The following is a 17,381-nucleotide window of genomic DNA, read 5'->3' as shown; positions in this document are numbered from 1 at the left end:
TTTTCTTTTCTTTTATCAAGATTCCTGATGATGCCAATCTAATTAGAATATCCGGATTCCCTTTTTCCATCCGCATCCAACTTGATAAAATAAAAATAAAAAAACAACTACTTTATGAAGCAAGATGTGAATATGTTGAATCCAAAATACAACATTTCTTTGCAATCCCAATTTCTCTATTAATAAAAGAATAAAAATTGATTAACATCAATCCATCATTATCTATACAATATTACAAAACAAATTTCAAATGCAACTGTTAAATAAATAAAAAATAAAAAAATCCTACCATATTTATCTCATCTTTTTATCATTATTCTCAACATTGACAGTAAAAATTAAACGAACAAAATGTTTACCATCAAACCATGTAACAGACCCAAAATTATACCCATGTTTAGCCATTTTACCATTGAAACTAACATTGAAAGGTAATTTTGATAATTTATCTTCAAAACTAAGTTTCTTTGGAAAAACCTTAACCAATAATCCCTCTGGAGCTTCAATTTTGGCTATGTAAGTTGAATTTGGAGGTCCAACATTTGTTACTGTTCTTTCAATGGTGAAATAAGGTTTGTGTCTGTCGAGTTTACCGACGGAAATTGATGGGTAATTTATGGTGGAGATTAGGTTCTCAGAGCTTTTTTGGGGGCAATTGAAGTTGTTATTGTTTGCCATAGATTTTATGTTTTTGTTTGAATATCCATAGTAACATAGGAATTTGAGGTAATCATTGGTTGTGGTTTGGAATACTAATCCTGGATTAAGAGCTTTAATTGGGTTTATCTCTCCAACTCCCATTTCATGTGGATTTGAATATGAATTTGAACTGTTTTTCAAGGGCTTTCCCAGGTTGTCATTAATAGTTGCTGCAAAGAAAACATAAGAGATTAGAGAAGTTCCATTGTGACTGTTCTGTCCACTCAGATGATGTCACATGCAGACATATCAGTACTGATCCCAACCCATTGTAGAAAATTTCAAGAAATTAACTCAAATATCTTCTATACAATAACAAAAACATAGTTGTAGTAGGGTGTCAAAAAATGAGCTGTGATGTCATATAATTTATACATCACGGATCCATGTACTTATCTAGATTATCCAATTGGCTCTATGAAGTTTGAAAATTTGTTATTACCCACTAAACTTGCTTAACACGCCACATTAGCCTCATAAATCCACGTAACATAATAAAAAGACATTGGACAAGTTAAAACATGTATCACTTTTAAGAAGCTAGTTCAGGAAACAAATATATCATTGTAATGATTTTAGAAGGTGAATAGGTTACTTTAAGCAATTTTAAGGGCATGTAGGTCATTGTAAGCAAGTTTATAGGCTAGTGATAGGTCATTGTAATCAGATAATCTGAACAAGTACAATGGACTTGATGTATTATAAATTACACCATGGCCCTTTAACTTTACCTTTACTTTCACTGTAGTCGCTGAACTTCAAAACCGAAATATTAAACTCTTTTATAGTTGACCAGGATGACTACTCCGACAGGAGGTAATTCTTTATTGTAGAACTTATGGAAATATATTTTAAATAATTTTAATTCTTGAACTTTTTGATTGTGAGGTCATATTTGATTAGGGGAAAGAAAGTGTTCAGAGAGATAATATTCGATTTTAAAAGTTCAGCGACCATAATGAATGCAAAGTTTGACCGTATAATTGTGTTCTCGTGTTAGAAATTAACAGCCCTACGTACATACCTGTTGTCATAACTGCAGATCTGATCATGGAGGAAGTCCATCCATGGTGCACAGATTTGATGAAAGCAGCAGCTCCAGCAACATGAGGGCAAGCCATAGAAGTACCAGATCTTGGTGCATATCCTGATGCCTTTTCCCCAATAGGAACACTTCCAGGTTCATTCTCTGGAATCATGGCAGCTAAAATTGCAACTCCTGGAGCCATTGTATCTGGCTGATCAATTTGCATAATCACTATTAACCATTAGCAATTTAATCATGTTTAATTGGTTAGGGTCCAATTTTTCGCCCGACATATTTAGGAATGCTCAATTATACCCTTAACATTTTTAGTTCTGATTCCTCGAGTGGATTTAGGATAAAAATGTTTAGAGGTGGACCGACATTATGGCTGGGGAGGCCAAGGAGCCTTGGCCTCCCAGCCAACCTAAAAGTTTATTTTAGTGGGTGAAGGATTTTGGTCTCTGTCAAAATACTCAGCTGGCCCCGAACTCAGCCAGCAACCTCTTTTAAAAAAAAAAAAAAATCAAACTCTGAAAATGAAATCGTTAAAATTGCACAATAAAAAACGATAAGGGTATAACTGAGCTCCCGAAATACGTTAAAGCCTAGGTTTAAACTCTCAATCAAATGTATATGCAAAATGTAAATAACAATTAACCTTGAGAATGTTTTCAGTAAGCTGTCCAGGCCCCCTGGAAGAAAAATATGCAACAACTGGTGCTGGTTTATACTGCATAATATCAGTTGTAGGAAGGATTGTTGCACTTGCTTTTCTGCCAAAATAAATACATATATAAATGTAATTTGGATGTTGCTAAAGGGAGTATGAAAGAAAAGGAAGTAGTTGAAATTGCCCGATAAAGTTCAAATTTGTCACTAACGTCTTTTGGGAAGTACAAATACCTTTAAAATAAGAAATTTTAAATTTTACCCTCAATGTTTCCAATGTAAAGCAATTTTGAATTTAAACAGTGGCGCAATCAACCTTTAATTGCTTAGAGTGTAAGAAATAAATCCAATCCATATGAGCTGGACTTCTTATTATTACTTTTTTTCTTATCACTACTCGCTAAAAAATGAAGCTGTTTTCGCCCGGGCTGAAGCAAAAGAAAAAAAAAACCCCTTTAACTATTGGGGTGCAATCAACATCTTTCATAGGAAGATGGAAGGCTGCAGAGAGGTGTTGGGGTACTCCAACATCCTGTCTCAATACTATGTAGTTATTGCCCTCTTTGACCCACCATGTACAACATATTGGGCCTTCCATTTGCATGTATCAAGTACACAGCTCACTCCCTCTATTTCTGATGTGGGATTCAGTTTACTATTGCCCCCATCGTCATCTCTTAGGGTCACTTCTTGCCAAGCCTTTTACCTGGTGCCACCCACTCCAGACCGAGTCGTTACCTGCCCACCAGCTTCGGCCTGGTTCGTCCGCTTAAGCCATTGTAACAACCTGACCCAATACTATATAGATATTGTCCGCTTTTACCCAAATCCAACACCTTGAATCTCACGATTTTAAAACGCATCTACATGATATTGGATCAGATTGTTACAGGTATGCCCGCACTCCCTTGCCCTTTTTCCCCGAACTCAAGTAAGAATCTCATTTTTTTGGGGGGTTTTGTTATCTGGATCTAAAGGTGTCCCATATATTGTTATATAGACTCAAAATTGCTCGAAATTGAAAACGTTAAAGATAAATTTGGAGCTTATTATTTGAAATTGTAATGCTTACTTGGTAGAATTGATATATTTGAGGAGTTGAGATCCTGCAAAATTGCCAATTTGTGAAAATGGAAAAACACCTGAATCAAAGGGTACACCTTTTAAATCCTCATTGATCAAGATCATCCCTTTAGCTCCAGCATCTTCTACGACTAGTTTCTTAATTCGCCGAGGAATGCTAAAATCACTGTCAATGCATACTACAATTTTGCCAGCAACTTTGTTTCTGTCTAATGATCCTGGGTAGCAATTCCTGCATTTTTATAATCATAACAAAGGATAAATTGTCAATTTGATCAACTTGCCAATTTATTTAAGAATTAAATAAATCCATTACATAGAAATATTCAATTTAGTAGATAAAACAAAGTAAGAAAACGTAATTACCTTGCTTCTGATGCAGGGGTGAAATTTGAAGCAACATTTTCACCAAATGCAATAGGATATGTCTTTGAGCTAGTAAGATTTGAGAAATTAATAGCAGACCCCTGTTGCCAAGAAATTTGAATTTTACTTTTTGGTGCAAAATAGACTTATTCATGAGTCTGTTGGCCCGTCCAAACCCTCACAGTTTGATGAAGGATCTAACATTATCAAATAAGGGCAACTATGTCCTTCATCAATGAATACTTTTAACAATTTTGAAGTCATATTACTAATTAACAATGATGTTCACTGATCAGGTACTTATCAAATAAATTTGATCAGTCACTATTAAATTTAGACTTGTTAGATGTAATGATGACCGACTAAATTTATTTAAATAGTCACTTATATGGGGAATACCACTGATTACTCGTAATCCTTAAACTCTTTCCGATTAAAATGATCGAGAAAGTCACTGGTCAATATCTTTACTCTCCTTATTGATCATTGATAGGGCTGTAAATGAGTGGAGCCACTCATGAGCTGTTTGATGTTCAGCTCGATTATAGCCCCGGTTATTGAATCCTCAACTAACTCATTTTGTACATTACAGATAAAATTCAACTTCTCTAAGAACAATAAGAGTACTTTTTGACAATTATCCCGTTATTAAATAAGAAAATGTTCTTAGGGCCTTTTTATTTTAGTTGTTCATATTTGTTGTTGCTGTTTGCTTTTTTTGGTAGGCAATAGATATTAGTTGTTTTTTTCTGCAAAAAGCAGTTGTTTCGGATTTTTACCCCACTTTCTATCTCCTGTTTAGTATTAAAAGGCAAAAAGCAGTTCCGAAAAATAGAAACAAAACCGGACACTTACTTGGAAAGACTTGCCATTACCCAAAAGCACAGTAGACTGAAAATCTCTATCAATACTAGAAGCTGCAACAGTAAAAATCCAAGGAGCAGAATTGCCAACAGAATAAGGATCAGGTCCATCATTACCAGCAGAACAAACAACCAAAACCCCAATTTCCTGAGCATGAAAAGCACCAATTGCAATTGGATCATTCAAGTAATCTGCTTGAAAAAACATTGAACTCATCCCAATAGACATAGATATAATATCAACTCCATCTTTCATTGCATCTTCCATAGCCTTCAAAATTGTAGAACCAGCACAGCCATCTAATGTGCAAGCTTTGTATGCTGCTATTCTAGCTGCTGGTGAACCACCTCTTGCTGTGCCTTTGGCTAAACCATAGTAACTAGCATTAGCCACTATGGCTCCACTGGCTATAGATGTGGTGTGAGTTCCATGTCCAACATAGTCCCTTGGTGAACCACTTGGTTTGGTCATGTGGGTCTTGTTGTTGTTGTTGTTCTTGATTGTGATTTGATTAATGTCATCATAGTATCTTGCTCCTATCAATTTCCTATGTGAAAATGTTGTGTATTAGGGAAGTTAATGATGTTACATTGTTATTTGCCTAATTGATCTCGGGTTAAATGCACCATTATCACTGAATTATCACATGTATTTTAAAATGGTTGCTCAACTTCAATTCGTTTCAATAAAATCATTTAACTTGAATTTTGTTTCAATAAAGTCACTCTATTGCCTTCAAGAGCAAAAAGACACAGAAAATATGGCATGGCGTACATATGTCAGCACTAGTCAACTTTCACCGTTGACCGAAACGACATGTGGCTGCCACCTAGCTGACACGTATCGTTCGGTCATGTAGGTGGCAATTACATGTTATCTAGGTGGCAACCACGTGTTATTTTGGTCCGCAGTGAAAGTTGATTTTCCGATGTCTTTTTGCTCTTGAAATCCTCAGAGTGACTTGATTGAGACAAAAATCAAAGTTAAATGATTTTATTAAGATAAATTAAAGTTGAGTGACAATTTTGAGATAACTAACGCCTTTAACTTACTTAAAGTGGTCTATAAATTCCTCTTAAGGATCACATGGTAGAATAATTGCCGATTTTGAAAAAATTGAAGCATATATCACATAAACAAGTTTAGAGAGTCAATAGATCACTATAAACAAGTTCGGAGGATAATAAGTTAATTTAAGAAAATTCAGAAAGTCAATAAGTCAATAAGTGACTTTTATCATAGGATAACATTTGGTTCCTCGGGATCCATGTGATCCAAACCGATTAACAGTATAGATGCAGTCAACTTTTCTACGTAGATATCATTTTAAGGAATTAATTAATTATATGAATATTCAAAATGTTAATATGTTGGGAAAAATGCATTTAGAGACTCCTAATCTTTTTAATTTTTGCTGATTTTCAATTTGATAAATTAAGTTATTGATAAAATCATAATCAAGCATATAGAATTATATTTGTAATCTGCTAAAAATAAAAAATCAACTTATTTGGAAATATCAATAAATTATTTTGTAAGAAAAAAAAAAGAAAATTGGAATTAAAAATTGTTACCTATTACAGTTAGATATTTTGAAGTCATGTGCTTGCATGCAAGTTCCTTTCCATCTTGAAGGGATTTCCCCAATTCCTTTGTCACTAAAACTTGGAGACTCTGGCCATATACCTACCACCAAAATTAATTTAAATTATCACTAATTAATTAATTTGAAAGATAAAATCTATTGACATTCAAACAGAAATCATACAACTTAAATAAATAAATAAACACTTAAATGAGATACGGTACAAAAATATTCCTATTATTATTATTATTGGTTAAGAATAATGTATCCTTAATATCATAATTGGTATAACTGAGAGCTGAGAGTGGCAATGTGGTAGGAAAAAACCGAAAACCGTTGGGATCCGAACCGACATAGTCAGGAAAAAAACCGAAATTTTTAAATACAGGACTGAGAGTGGGATAATTTTAACTCATAAATTAAATTTGGACAGAGATGAATGTTACTATCCCTGAACTGTAAGATCTACAACCCGTCTCTAAAAAAAACCATCCATAAAAATAACGATATATTTATGAATGAGGATAGGGTATAGATCCTATCCGTTACATTAATCAATGAAAACAAGTAGGGATTGATCACATGGATTTTGGTAAAGGTGGTCTAGACATGGTGTTGCTTTCCAACAAAATGTAGATGTTGGGCCCATTAGTTATATCTCAAAATCAACAATAATGATTTTCCTTTCACTATCCTATGATCTTGGAAATTTTAATTTCCATATTTTTTTCACATATTCGTGAAAAATATTAATTCTCTCAAAACTTAATAATAAAAATTAAAATACCTGTGTCAATTATGCCAATAATAACATCACTTGATAAATGTGGATATTTATTTTTATGGGTATTTCTTACACCAGAATTACCCTCCAAGAAATCCCAAGAGCGTGTTGTGTGGAGTTTCAAAGTCGGATCTTTAAACACCGATACCACTCCTTCGTAACCTGTCATTGAAGAAATCTATCAATTTATGACACGATACACATCAGCATCTATTGTTTATTTATATTGGATATATCCATTTTAGATACGGACCATGCCAAAAATAAAATACAATGTGAGATATCGGGTAATTTTTTTTTTAGATAATAAAAATTTAGGTATAAAAAATTGAAGCCAACATCATTAATCAAGCAGATTCCATAATTAAAGTTGTAGTGATATCAAAGCAAACATGTTATGGTGTATTTAATGTTGATGTCTGCTCATGATATTGACAGGAAAAATAAGTATATTTATAGCTCATAATATTACATGATTAACATTAGGGGAGTAGGGGAAAAGTGTATAAGAAGCTCTCCCGCACATGGCCCTAAATTTAAGATGACCTGATTTTTTTTATTATACAAATCTAAATAAATTATTGTTATTAATTATTATATGAAAAATTAAGTGAATGTTAATTTATTCAGAAAATTAATGCTCTAAGAGTCTTAAGGGCCCAATTTTTTTTATTGTTATTATACAATATCTAATTTAATTATTTAATCACATTTATAATGTTAAAAATCAAGTTAAAAGTATTAATTTGGTGTTTCATTTTGTAGAAACGTTATTATTATATGAAAGTATTCATTTTTTTTTAATGAATATGGTCCAAATTTTTTTTCATTTAGTACAGGGCCTCAAAAATATTTAAAATGACCCTGATTAACACTACTATGATATCTTTTATTTTAATATATTAGTTCTCTCATCTTTTATTATTTGTTACATCAAGTAAAAATAAATTAAGTTTTTAATATAAAACTCAATTAACAAAGCATTACTGAAATTTATTGTTTTGATTTATATGGAATATGAATATTGAAAAATTGTAGAAAATATCATTCCAGATACAAATAAATTTATTTTTAATATTATTTTAACTACAACTAACTAATTTAACAAGAACTATGTAAAAAATAAATAAATGAGAGTCTGATATGTTCAAATAAAAATAATAGATTAGAATCTCACCCAAAGTGTATCAAATGATGCTTTTTTGGCAAACTAATTTTTTTTAATTATTTGAATATGTTATTCAATTTTTATTTTTACAATTCTACAAAAAAGACATGTGAAATATTGATAAAATGTGCGCTGCTATTTACCGCAATATTTTTTCCACCTACCGCACTATTTTGACAATTATACCCTCCTCATAATTTAAACTCAAAAAATCAAAAATCTCAAATCCTCTCTAGCTTTTTGGATTTTAAAAAAACCCGACCTAAAACGACATGCCGCCAAAGGCAGGACCGGGTAAAGGCTTCATGAATGCTCCAGTAAGGTTTTTTTTAAAAAAATTACTCCAAAATCACGGGTTCCGCCTCCGAATCGGAGGCGGAACCCGTATGAATTTAGCCTAAACGGACGGGCCGTGCCGTTTCCACCACGGGTGGAACGGACGAACTGCCCGTTCCACCCGTGGTGGAAACGGCACGCGTCGTTCGTTCCACCGTACGGTGGAACGAACGGCGCTCTCGTTCCACCGTACGGTGGAACGAACGGCATGCTCGTTCCACCGTACGGTGGAACGAGCAGCGCATCCGTTCCACCTTATGGTGGAACGGTGCGCGCTGCCCGTTTAGGCCAAATCCATTTAAAAAAAAAATCAAAATTTAATAAACGAAATTTTAATTTACATTTATATCGTAGGATTACCTCGTGTACGAAATCATGGTCTTCGGGAATGCTCGGGTTCATTTTCGTCCAATTAGAGTTTTTAGGCTTGGGAGAGAAAGAGAGGAAAAAAAAGTTTTGGTTTTTGAGTTTAAATTATGAGGAGGGCATAATTGTCAAAATAGTGCGGTGGTTGGAAAAACATATTGCGGTATATAGCAATACCCAATATATATTTAAATCTTGGCATAATACCCATTTTGCTCCCTAGACTAAGGCTTGAAAGTCAATTAGGAGGCTTGAAAGTCAATTAGGACCTTAAACTATCAAAATCATCAAGCAAATCCCTAAACTAACCAAAAATCATCAATTGAGTCCAAATTCTAAACAAAAATCATCAATTGAGGTCTCATCGAAAATTATTCGGTTGAACAATTTCAGGTCCTCTTCTCCAAACTCATTTTGAACCAACACACATATTATCACAGTGTATATCAAATAGTCACAGTTTTTTATTTTAAGATAGAATGTAGACTCAATTGATAGAATGTAGACTCAATTGATGATTTTTGCTTCGTTCAAGAACCTGATTGATGATTTTAATGGTTTAGGATCCTAATTGATTTTAAAACTTTAGTTTAGGGACCCAAATGTAGGGGTAAGCACAACCGAACCGAAAACCCAAAGACTAAAACAACCGGACTAAAAAAACATACCAAATTATATTTTGGTTCGGTCCTAATTTTTAAGCTAGTTTGGTTTTCGGTTTGGTTCGGTCCAAAACCAAATAAAACCAAACTGAAATACAATAGATACTATTTTTAGTTTTAAGGTTTTAAATTAATTAACTAATTATATATAGAAAACAAAAAAACAATTAAATATGTTTTTTTTTCTTTCAACTAATTATATATACAAAAGAAAACCTAATTATATGATTATTGTCTCTATATAATTGTTTAGTTAGTCAATGCACAATAGGTCTCTAGTGCTTTGTTTGGTCCAAACATGAACTAAACCGGATCGGACAGAAATAATTTGGTTCAGTCCAGACTAAACCGAATTATAACTTGGTTTGGTTTGGTCCTAAAAGTTAGAGATAATTTCATTCGATCCAATTTTATTTGGTTCGGTTTGTGGATGAACCGGACCACGCTCACCCCTATCCAAATAGGTATAATGCCTTGAATCTTCTATATTACACATGCCCACATATAATCTTTAAATGAGAAAAATAAGAACATGTGTCATGTCTATATTCTGAAATACATTTTTTAATTAAACTACAAAACACATGAAAAAATTAATTGACGTGGGATTGATTGAAAGAAGACATTCAAACCCACAGACAAATCTAGTCAAATTATTTATATACAAATATTTCGTCACTGTCACTGTCCATTCCATAACTAATTTATTGAACCATAAAATAATGGATTTTGCCCCCAATGGTGCCCTTATGAGAATTTAATTTTTATGAAGATCCTGGTTAAGCATAATCTCTACTGTGGAGTTTCTGCTAATCAGAATAAAACCAGCAGCTTTTCTACCGGTTTTAAATTGTAAAAAAAATTAATAAACAAATTACGGATTTCTAATTTACCAAAATGTATTTATTTGTTTTTTTTTTGGAAACCGGTAGCACATTAACTGGTATATTAATCATTCATCGAAACCTGTAATTTTTTTAGTTGATTGATAAAGCAGGATCCGTGTTAGCCCGCAGGTTGACACAAATTTAAAACCATTTCTACTGGTTTCAAATTAAAATTATATAAAAAAAAACTATCAGTGAATTAGAAACCACTCGCTAGTTTATTGGTTTCCTTAGAAAATTGAAATCGGTAACTAACTACTGGTTTCTCCCCGATTAATAGAAGTCATACATCGGGTATAATGTTTAACCAGGACCTCGTAGCTAATCTATTGGTTTCCTTGAAAAATTGAAACCAGTAAACTAACTACTGATTCTCCTCGATTAGTAGAATCCCTCGAACGGGTATAATGTTTAACCAGGACCTTTACGAGTAGTAAGGGCAAAATCGGAAAAGAATAAAGTAAAATAGAGGACAATAAAGAAACAAAATTACCAGACAAAACAGAGGCTTCACTCTGTGTCAGCATGGCAGAGAATCCATTAAAAGCATGATTATAATGATGGATAACATATATTCTTTCACTTTCTTCACTGTCCAAAACAAAAATTATATATTTTCAGAACCCCAAAACAATAATATTTTATTAAAATAAGAAGAAGATGATGATTATGATAACCTTGGTATGATAGAAGATAGTAATTCCAAATGAGCTGATTCTGAAACTATGCCTTCATTTGATGAACTTCCCATATAAACTACATAATGCTGCCATCATTTGTAAAATTGTGAATTAAAATTTATGCATATATGGTTGAATTAACCTTTTCTGAAATGGGTATGAGTTAATTATGTTTAAAACAAGTAAATTAGTAGATGGGTACTTCATTGGAAAAATGTATTTTGTTTTTCGCTTAGTTTCACTGAATTTCAATTGTTTTCACTCAGTTTCACTGAATTTCAAATAAAAATGATGGAGGATAAGGAAATTTACCTGAGGAATTTGGGTGGATGAAGTGAAGCTTACAAGAAGAAAAGGTAAAGAGAGAAGAAGAACAAGCTGTAGAGAAGAAGAAGCCATGAAGAGAAAGAAAGAAGAATAAAATGGTTGGGTCTTACAACCACCCATTTATAGGCTTATTCGCTAGGCGTGGTCAAAATTGACCAATAACCGATAAACGAATTGAAATTATAGTTTGGTTCGTTTTGGCGAATTATTTGATTAACAGTTTGGCCTGTCATTTGTTAATAACTGAATCGAATTGAACCAAAAAAATTTGGTTTGTTATTTTTGGTTATTAAGTTTATTCGATTTGGTTCGGTTTTAATTTTGAAGAAGATTTTGGTTCAATCTATAGTTCGATTCGGTTAGTAATCTAAACCAAACCGATATTCACCCATATTCTTGGCTTATGAGAAGAAACTTTATAGCACTATAAACCATGATAATCATTTTAAACAAATTAATAAAAACAAATATTGACACAATAGTTAAAGGGTTTTACTATTTACCGCCTCCAAATTACTTATCACCGTCCCTATTTGGATAATTTTGCTCTTTGCATAAAAAATTTGCAAAACTGGAAAAAAAAATTGAGAGAAAATTTTAAAATTTGCCCTAAACGGATGGCGCATCCGCCCCCACCATGGGCCAGAGGAATGCGTCATCCGTTCCCGCCATGGGTCGAGGGGAATGCGCCATCCGTTCCTGCCATGGGCTGGGGGGAAATGCGCCATCCGTTTAGGCCAAATTTTGAAAAATGCAAATTCTCCAATTTTTTGTGACGAAAATATAAATTTTAATGTTTCCAACTCATAATCTTCCATTTTCGGGGTTCAAGTTGTCACATATCAATTATTTTCATAATTTCAATTATTGTTGTTTGGGTTTATGGTTTTGGGAGAGAATTTTCAGTTTTTTATCAAAATTATGAGAAGGGCAAAAAAGTCCAATGAAAACGGTGAAAACGGTGATAAGTAATTTAGAGGCGGTATTTAACCGCTCACTAGTTAAATTATATGTAACTATTATTTCATATTATTTTGGCTTACAAAAGGCCTGAATTAATACTTTATCCACGTTATTATATTTCTAAACCGCTTCCTTCCTCCACTATATATTTATAGTATTAATATATCTAAAAGAATTATTTTTCCTATTTTTATATATCCTGTTGATATATTGAACTTTCGATCAATTATAATAGCATCACGTACATTGATTATTGTTGTTATTATTATTATTATTTGATGAGTCAATGCCCTAACTTATCTATATTCATCAAAGTATTGAGATACCATGGAAAAGAAATTAGTTATTAAAATGTAAATATAAACTATATAAAATTGGAAAAGTGAATCATCATAAACTTATAATGCAAGCAATCATTTCTCTTTAGCTAAAGATGGAATAAATTCTTTGCAAAAATATATTTTATTTATACTTTGTTTTCCTTTATATATTCTTCCTCCTCTTATTCTATATATACTTCTTCTTGTTCAAGGTTTATATTATTTTATATCAAAAGCTAAAATTAAATTTTCTCTAAAAAAAAACCTAAGAGTAAATGTAAAAAAAAAAAAATTGTAACATTTTGACAACTTCTAAAATATTCAACCAAGAATGAAGTTTTTGAGTATAAATAATACAATTAAATACCTAATGTTGGAAAGTTAGACAAATTCATATATCATTAAAAAATAATAAATAAAAATGTACTTATTTATTCTATACCTATTATATATAATTTAGAAAGTAAAAAAAAAAACACGTTTTTTATGATTTTAGATTGAGCTTAGGGATGGAATACCTTAAGCTCGATGTAGAACATTTTTTCATTTAATTATTTTTACAATATGTACAAAACAATTGATAAAAAATCAAAACAAGATGAGACTCATATGATGTCACGTGTTTTTGTTTACTGATGAGTGATAACATGACGCATAAGTAGATTGGAATATTATAATTAAGGAGAGGGTTCCGCTAATGATGTCTGAAAGTGGCCAGTTTGCTAATATTAGGCCCTCAATTGTAAAATTTATAACATTTACTCAAAATCCTTCTAGTCCATTCTTTATACATGTCGAAGAAAATCCTAATCTGGTTCTAGTTACATAGCCTCTTAATAGTCGAAACTGTTTTTCTTGGAGTCGATAAATTAAAGGATCTTTACTTGTCAAGAATAAATATTGTTTTGTTGATAGATATTTTCTTTTATCTGCAATTCCTATTCAGAATCAACATACATGACATAGGTGTAATCAGATGGTCTTGTCATAGATAAAATATTAACTGTCACCTTCTATTAAACAGTCTATAATTTGATCTTATACAGCAGCACAAGTGTGGCAAAATTTGAAAAATCCCTTTTCACAAAGGGATGCATTACATTTTGCTTAATTATAGGATAAAGTTTTGAGTATTGTACAATGAGATCTAAATGTAACTTATTATTACACTAAATTATAGATAATGATGAGGAATATGGATCTAAAACGATCCACTAGGTCCAAACCGATCAAACCCAAGACTAGCAAAGCCCTCTAAGCCTGTAAGCTCATATATTATGTATTATAAATGCTCCTATAAAGGGAATGTATAGGGCCTCCACAGGTCATACGACCGGAATGGAAGCAACCCCACCTCATGTATCCGATCAACTTTGAAGATCCAACGTCTCATTAATTAGTGCGGTGAATATAGATCTTTATAATTGGGTTCAGAGGATATCCCATGTGAGGCATGAAGATTCTACACCATCCCACCTAGACCTGGCCATGGGTCGGACTGGGCCGGACCAGGCGGGCTTTTCTATAAAAGTCCTCAGTCCAAGCCCAGCCCAGCCCAGCCCACTTGTAATTTAGACGGGCTGGGCTCGGGCTTAAAAATCAAGGGTTCTTTACATGAAAATCATATATAACAATAATATCATTGTTTTATCAATGATGGTGGTTTAATTTTTAATATGTCAAAAGTATAAATCTTTATACCGTAAATGTCAAAATAACTTTTTAACTGATGAAATAGTCGTGAGAAAATAATAGAAAGAATTTCTTTTAACTGCCATATTTTTATACTTGATATAATTGGAATAAGTGATTGAAAAAATTATAAATAAGTTTTTAAATTTGAATTTTGCTGTAATTTTTCCAAAAATGAAATCTCAAGCTCAGTCCATGTTAACTCATCTAAACATTCATACAAAAAATTTTAATTATAAAAAATAAATTTTAATATGTAAATATATAAAAATTTATTAATTAATATTAATAGGCGGGCCGAGCCGGGCTAGACCGGCCCGTGCTATTTTTATTAATCCCAAGCCCGCCCAAAAAATAAGTGGGCTTTAGCGGGCCTCGGCCGGAGTGGGCCTAACATCAATTATCATTATCCAAGCCTGGCCCAAGGGACACGGGCCTGGACGGAGCGGACGGGTACCCGGACCCATGGACAAGTCTAATCCCATCTGATGGAATGCTGCTACAAATTTCTTGCAATCCTTCAATACTCATTCCTGGGATCTTCACAAGACTTTGAGATGTTGAAGAAATTATGATATTTATCAATCCATCAATTTTACATTTGACATATGTATATTTATCGAGTCCACAAATGACACCAAGGAATGCACTAGAATTTTGAATCTGCTGCATTCAAATATTTATGAATCTTCCAAATTCAATAACATTGCAACTAGTTTGGTTGAACTAGTGGCTTTAGATTTTGTTACATGGTTTCTTGCATACTCAATCAACGAGTCTTCAAATTGAAGAAAACAAATAGAGCACTTACTCAGCCACTCGATAACATTATCCGCAGCCTGACTCTCTTGTTCTGAAACTGATGAACCCCGCGGTGGTCTCTCAACCTCGCTCTCACAGTTGAAATTGAAGAGCGTAAAAACATATCTTTTGATTGGATCTGTAATTAATTCGATCAAAATGGAAAGAATCGTCTCAAGAACCATCTCGACCATCTGAAAGGAGATCAAATAGGAAAAGGCAAAATAAAGACCCAAGTTAATTTCAATGGGAAACGGGAAAGTAAAGAAAAAGGAGAATTGTTTCCCGTCTTGGCATCGGTGTGTTGGGGTTTAGTGTCTTGTAGACAATTGTTGTAGGATATAAACTATTTGTAAATGAACCGTTCGTTATAATTTCTTTTATAAGATATAGTATGTTTAACTATATAAAGACATTATTCTTTTATCAGAACTAATTAAGTTAAATAAAAGAAATCCCAAGTTTATTTAAGTAATCATAAAGTGTTCATACAAGCATGAAGTGAGATTATATTTTATATAAATCAATAAAAACAACCCCAAGTCAAATAATATGTTCATGGGATTAATATAGTGTTGTTGAGACTTACATGTAATAGTGTCTTCTGTTGTGAACAGAGAGAGGGTCTCACAAGCTTTAGATATATGGATATATCTAGACAGTTACATGGATCCGGTGAAGGAGTTCATTAGGTTTGGAGACCCGACTTGAGATAACAGGATAGATGGATTTATCTAATATCACACATGTTTCATCTCAAATGGTATTAGTAGATATAAGTAATCCTCAGAATCAAATAAACATTAATTGGTGATTCTGGATTATGAAGTGTGGTACTTTGACTCTGTTTAAACACATTCCATAATAGGGATGACTCTAGGGTGTGTGCAAGTAGGTGTTGGGTATCACATAAAGTAATTGCAGGGTAGTTAATGTTAAATTGGAAATATTCGTTACTCCTGATAAATAAGAGATATATCCATGGCCTCTTGTGGAGAATTAACTGGAAATAATTGCAAGGTGATAGGGTTAAGAGTAAGAAATGGAGATTTCACTTAACCTATCTATTCAGAGTTAATTCTACATGGACAAGTAAAACAAACGTCTCATTATATGTAACTTGACATATTCCATATTTACGGATTCGTCTAAGGATATAGCTGATGAAGGATCGAATTATATTGGACCTAATACGGAAAGGTAAACGTCAGTATCAACCTGGTTTATTATCGCTTTGGGGGAATGTTTACGATTCTGCTAGTAATAGTCTTCGAACTCATTCCGTTATATGTTTAGTTGAAATTAATCTGGTTGAATTAATTCTAATAAATATATACGACTAGTAGCAGTAAGAACCTATTGAGTTGCACATGGGACTTGGAATCGAAGGATGAAATAGTAATTGAGAGAGTGGAGGATGAGAGGACCAAAATTTATGTATATAGGGACTTAATTAATTCAATTGATAATTATAATTATATAGGGACTTAATTAATTTAATTGATAATTATAGTTAAATTAACTTATTATGTTATAATATTAATTAGAAGGTTTAATATGATTATATCTCTAATTAATTAAATCCCTAACATAAATAAATATTTAGTTAGGATTAGTGATAAGCCCAAAATATACAACCCATAAATTTAATTTTTGGATAATTTAAATTTTTTTATATTTATTTTTTTATTGAAGTTATAATTATTATTATTTTAATCATTTTTAATAAAAAAAATTTATTCATTCTGATTCCGATCATTAAAGAACCAAACAATTTGAAAAGGAATTAGATTCCGATTCCGAATTAAACCAAACATATTAAATAAATAGTCATTCCAATTCTGATTCCGCTGCATTCCATTTCCGATTCCGAAATTTATACCAAACTCCCCCTTAAAATATAAATCGTTCAATAATCATCAAAATTGTTCAATAATCATTAAAATTGTCCAAGGTTAGCGAACAAAGTAGCTCATACTTTAGCTAGGAGTGCTTGTTCCAATACTAATCTGTTTATTTCAGTATTCCACACTTCTTAGAGTCTGTATTGTTTCTCGTCAATTGTCCTACTTTCTAATTAAAGCTTCAAGTTTTCCCTAAAA

At 32.4% G+C, this 17,381-nt stretch overlaps 1 protein-coding gene across 1 annotated transcript; it reads right to left on the bottom strand.

Moving 5' to 3' along the window:
* Positions 1-172: 172 nt before the first annotated feature.
* On the bottom strand, positions 173-11,575 carry LOC136221647 (CO(2)-response secreted protease-like). Its single transcript, XM_066009055.1, has 11 exons — positions 11,489-11,575; positions 11,174-11,262; positions 10,990-11,087; positions 7,081-7,239; positions 6,283-6,394; positions 4,700-5,255; positions 3,845-3,945; positions 3,468-3,710; positions 2,385-2,499; positions 1,724-1,937; positions 173-869 (listed from the first exon to the last, which is right to left on the bottom strand). Exons 1-11 carry the CDS (start codon positions 11,573-11,575, stop codon positions 295-297), a joined length of 2,349 nt encoding a protein of 782 aa, XP_065865127.1. The 3' UTR covers positions 173-294.
* Positions 11,576-17,381: the final 5,806 nt, after the last annotated feature.

The sequence above is a fragment of the Euphorbia lathyris genome, chromosome 3 (assembly GCF_963576675.1).
Source record: "Euphorbia lathyris chromosome 3, ddEupLath1.1, whole genome shotgun sequence".
Classification (NCBI taxonomy): Eukaryota; Viridiplantae; Streptophyta; class Magnoliopsida; order Malpighiales; family Euphorbiaceae; genus Euphorbia; species Euphorbia lathyris.
The sequence above is the reverse complement of the archived record's forward strand: the minus strand, read 5'-3'. Positions and strand labels throughout refer to the sequence as shown.

What these genes read in the sequence shown, in the direction of transcription:
- LOC136221647 (XM_066009055.1), bottom strand. Translation starts at nt 11,575, where the DNA reads ATGGCTTCTTCTTCTCTACAGCTTGTTCTTCTTCTCTCTTTACCTTTT. An exon ending in CTATCTTCTATCATACCAAG is followed by an intron (nt 11,088 to 11,173) that starts GTTATCATAATC and finishes TGTTTTGGACAG; the next exon opens with TGAAGAAAGTGAAAGAATAT. An exon ending in TTACTGAAAACATTCTCAAG is followed by an intron (nt 1,938 to 2,384) that starts GTTAATTGTTAT and finishes CAAATTGATCAG; the next exon opens with CCAGATACAATGGCTCCAGG.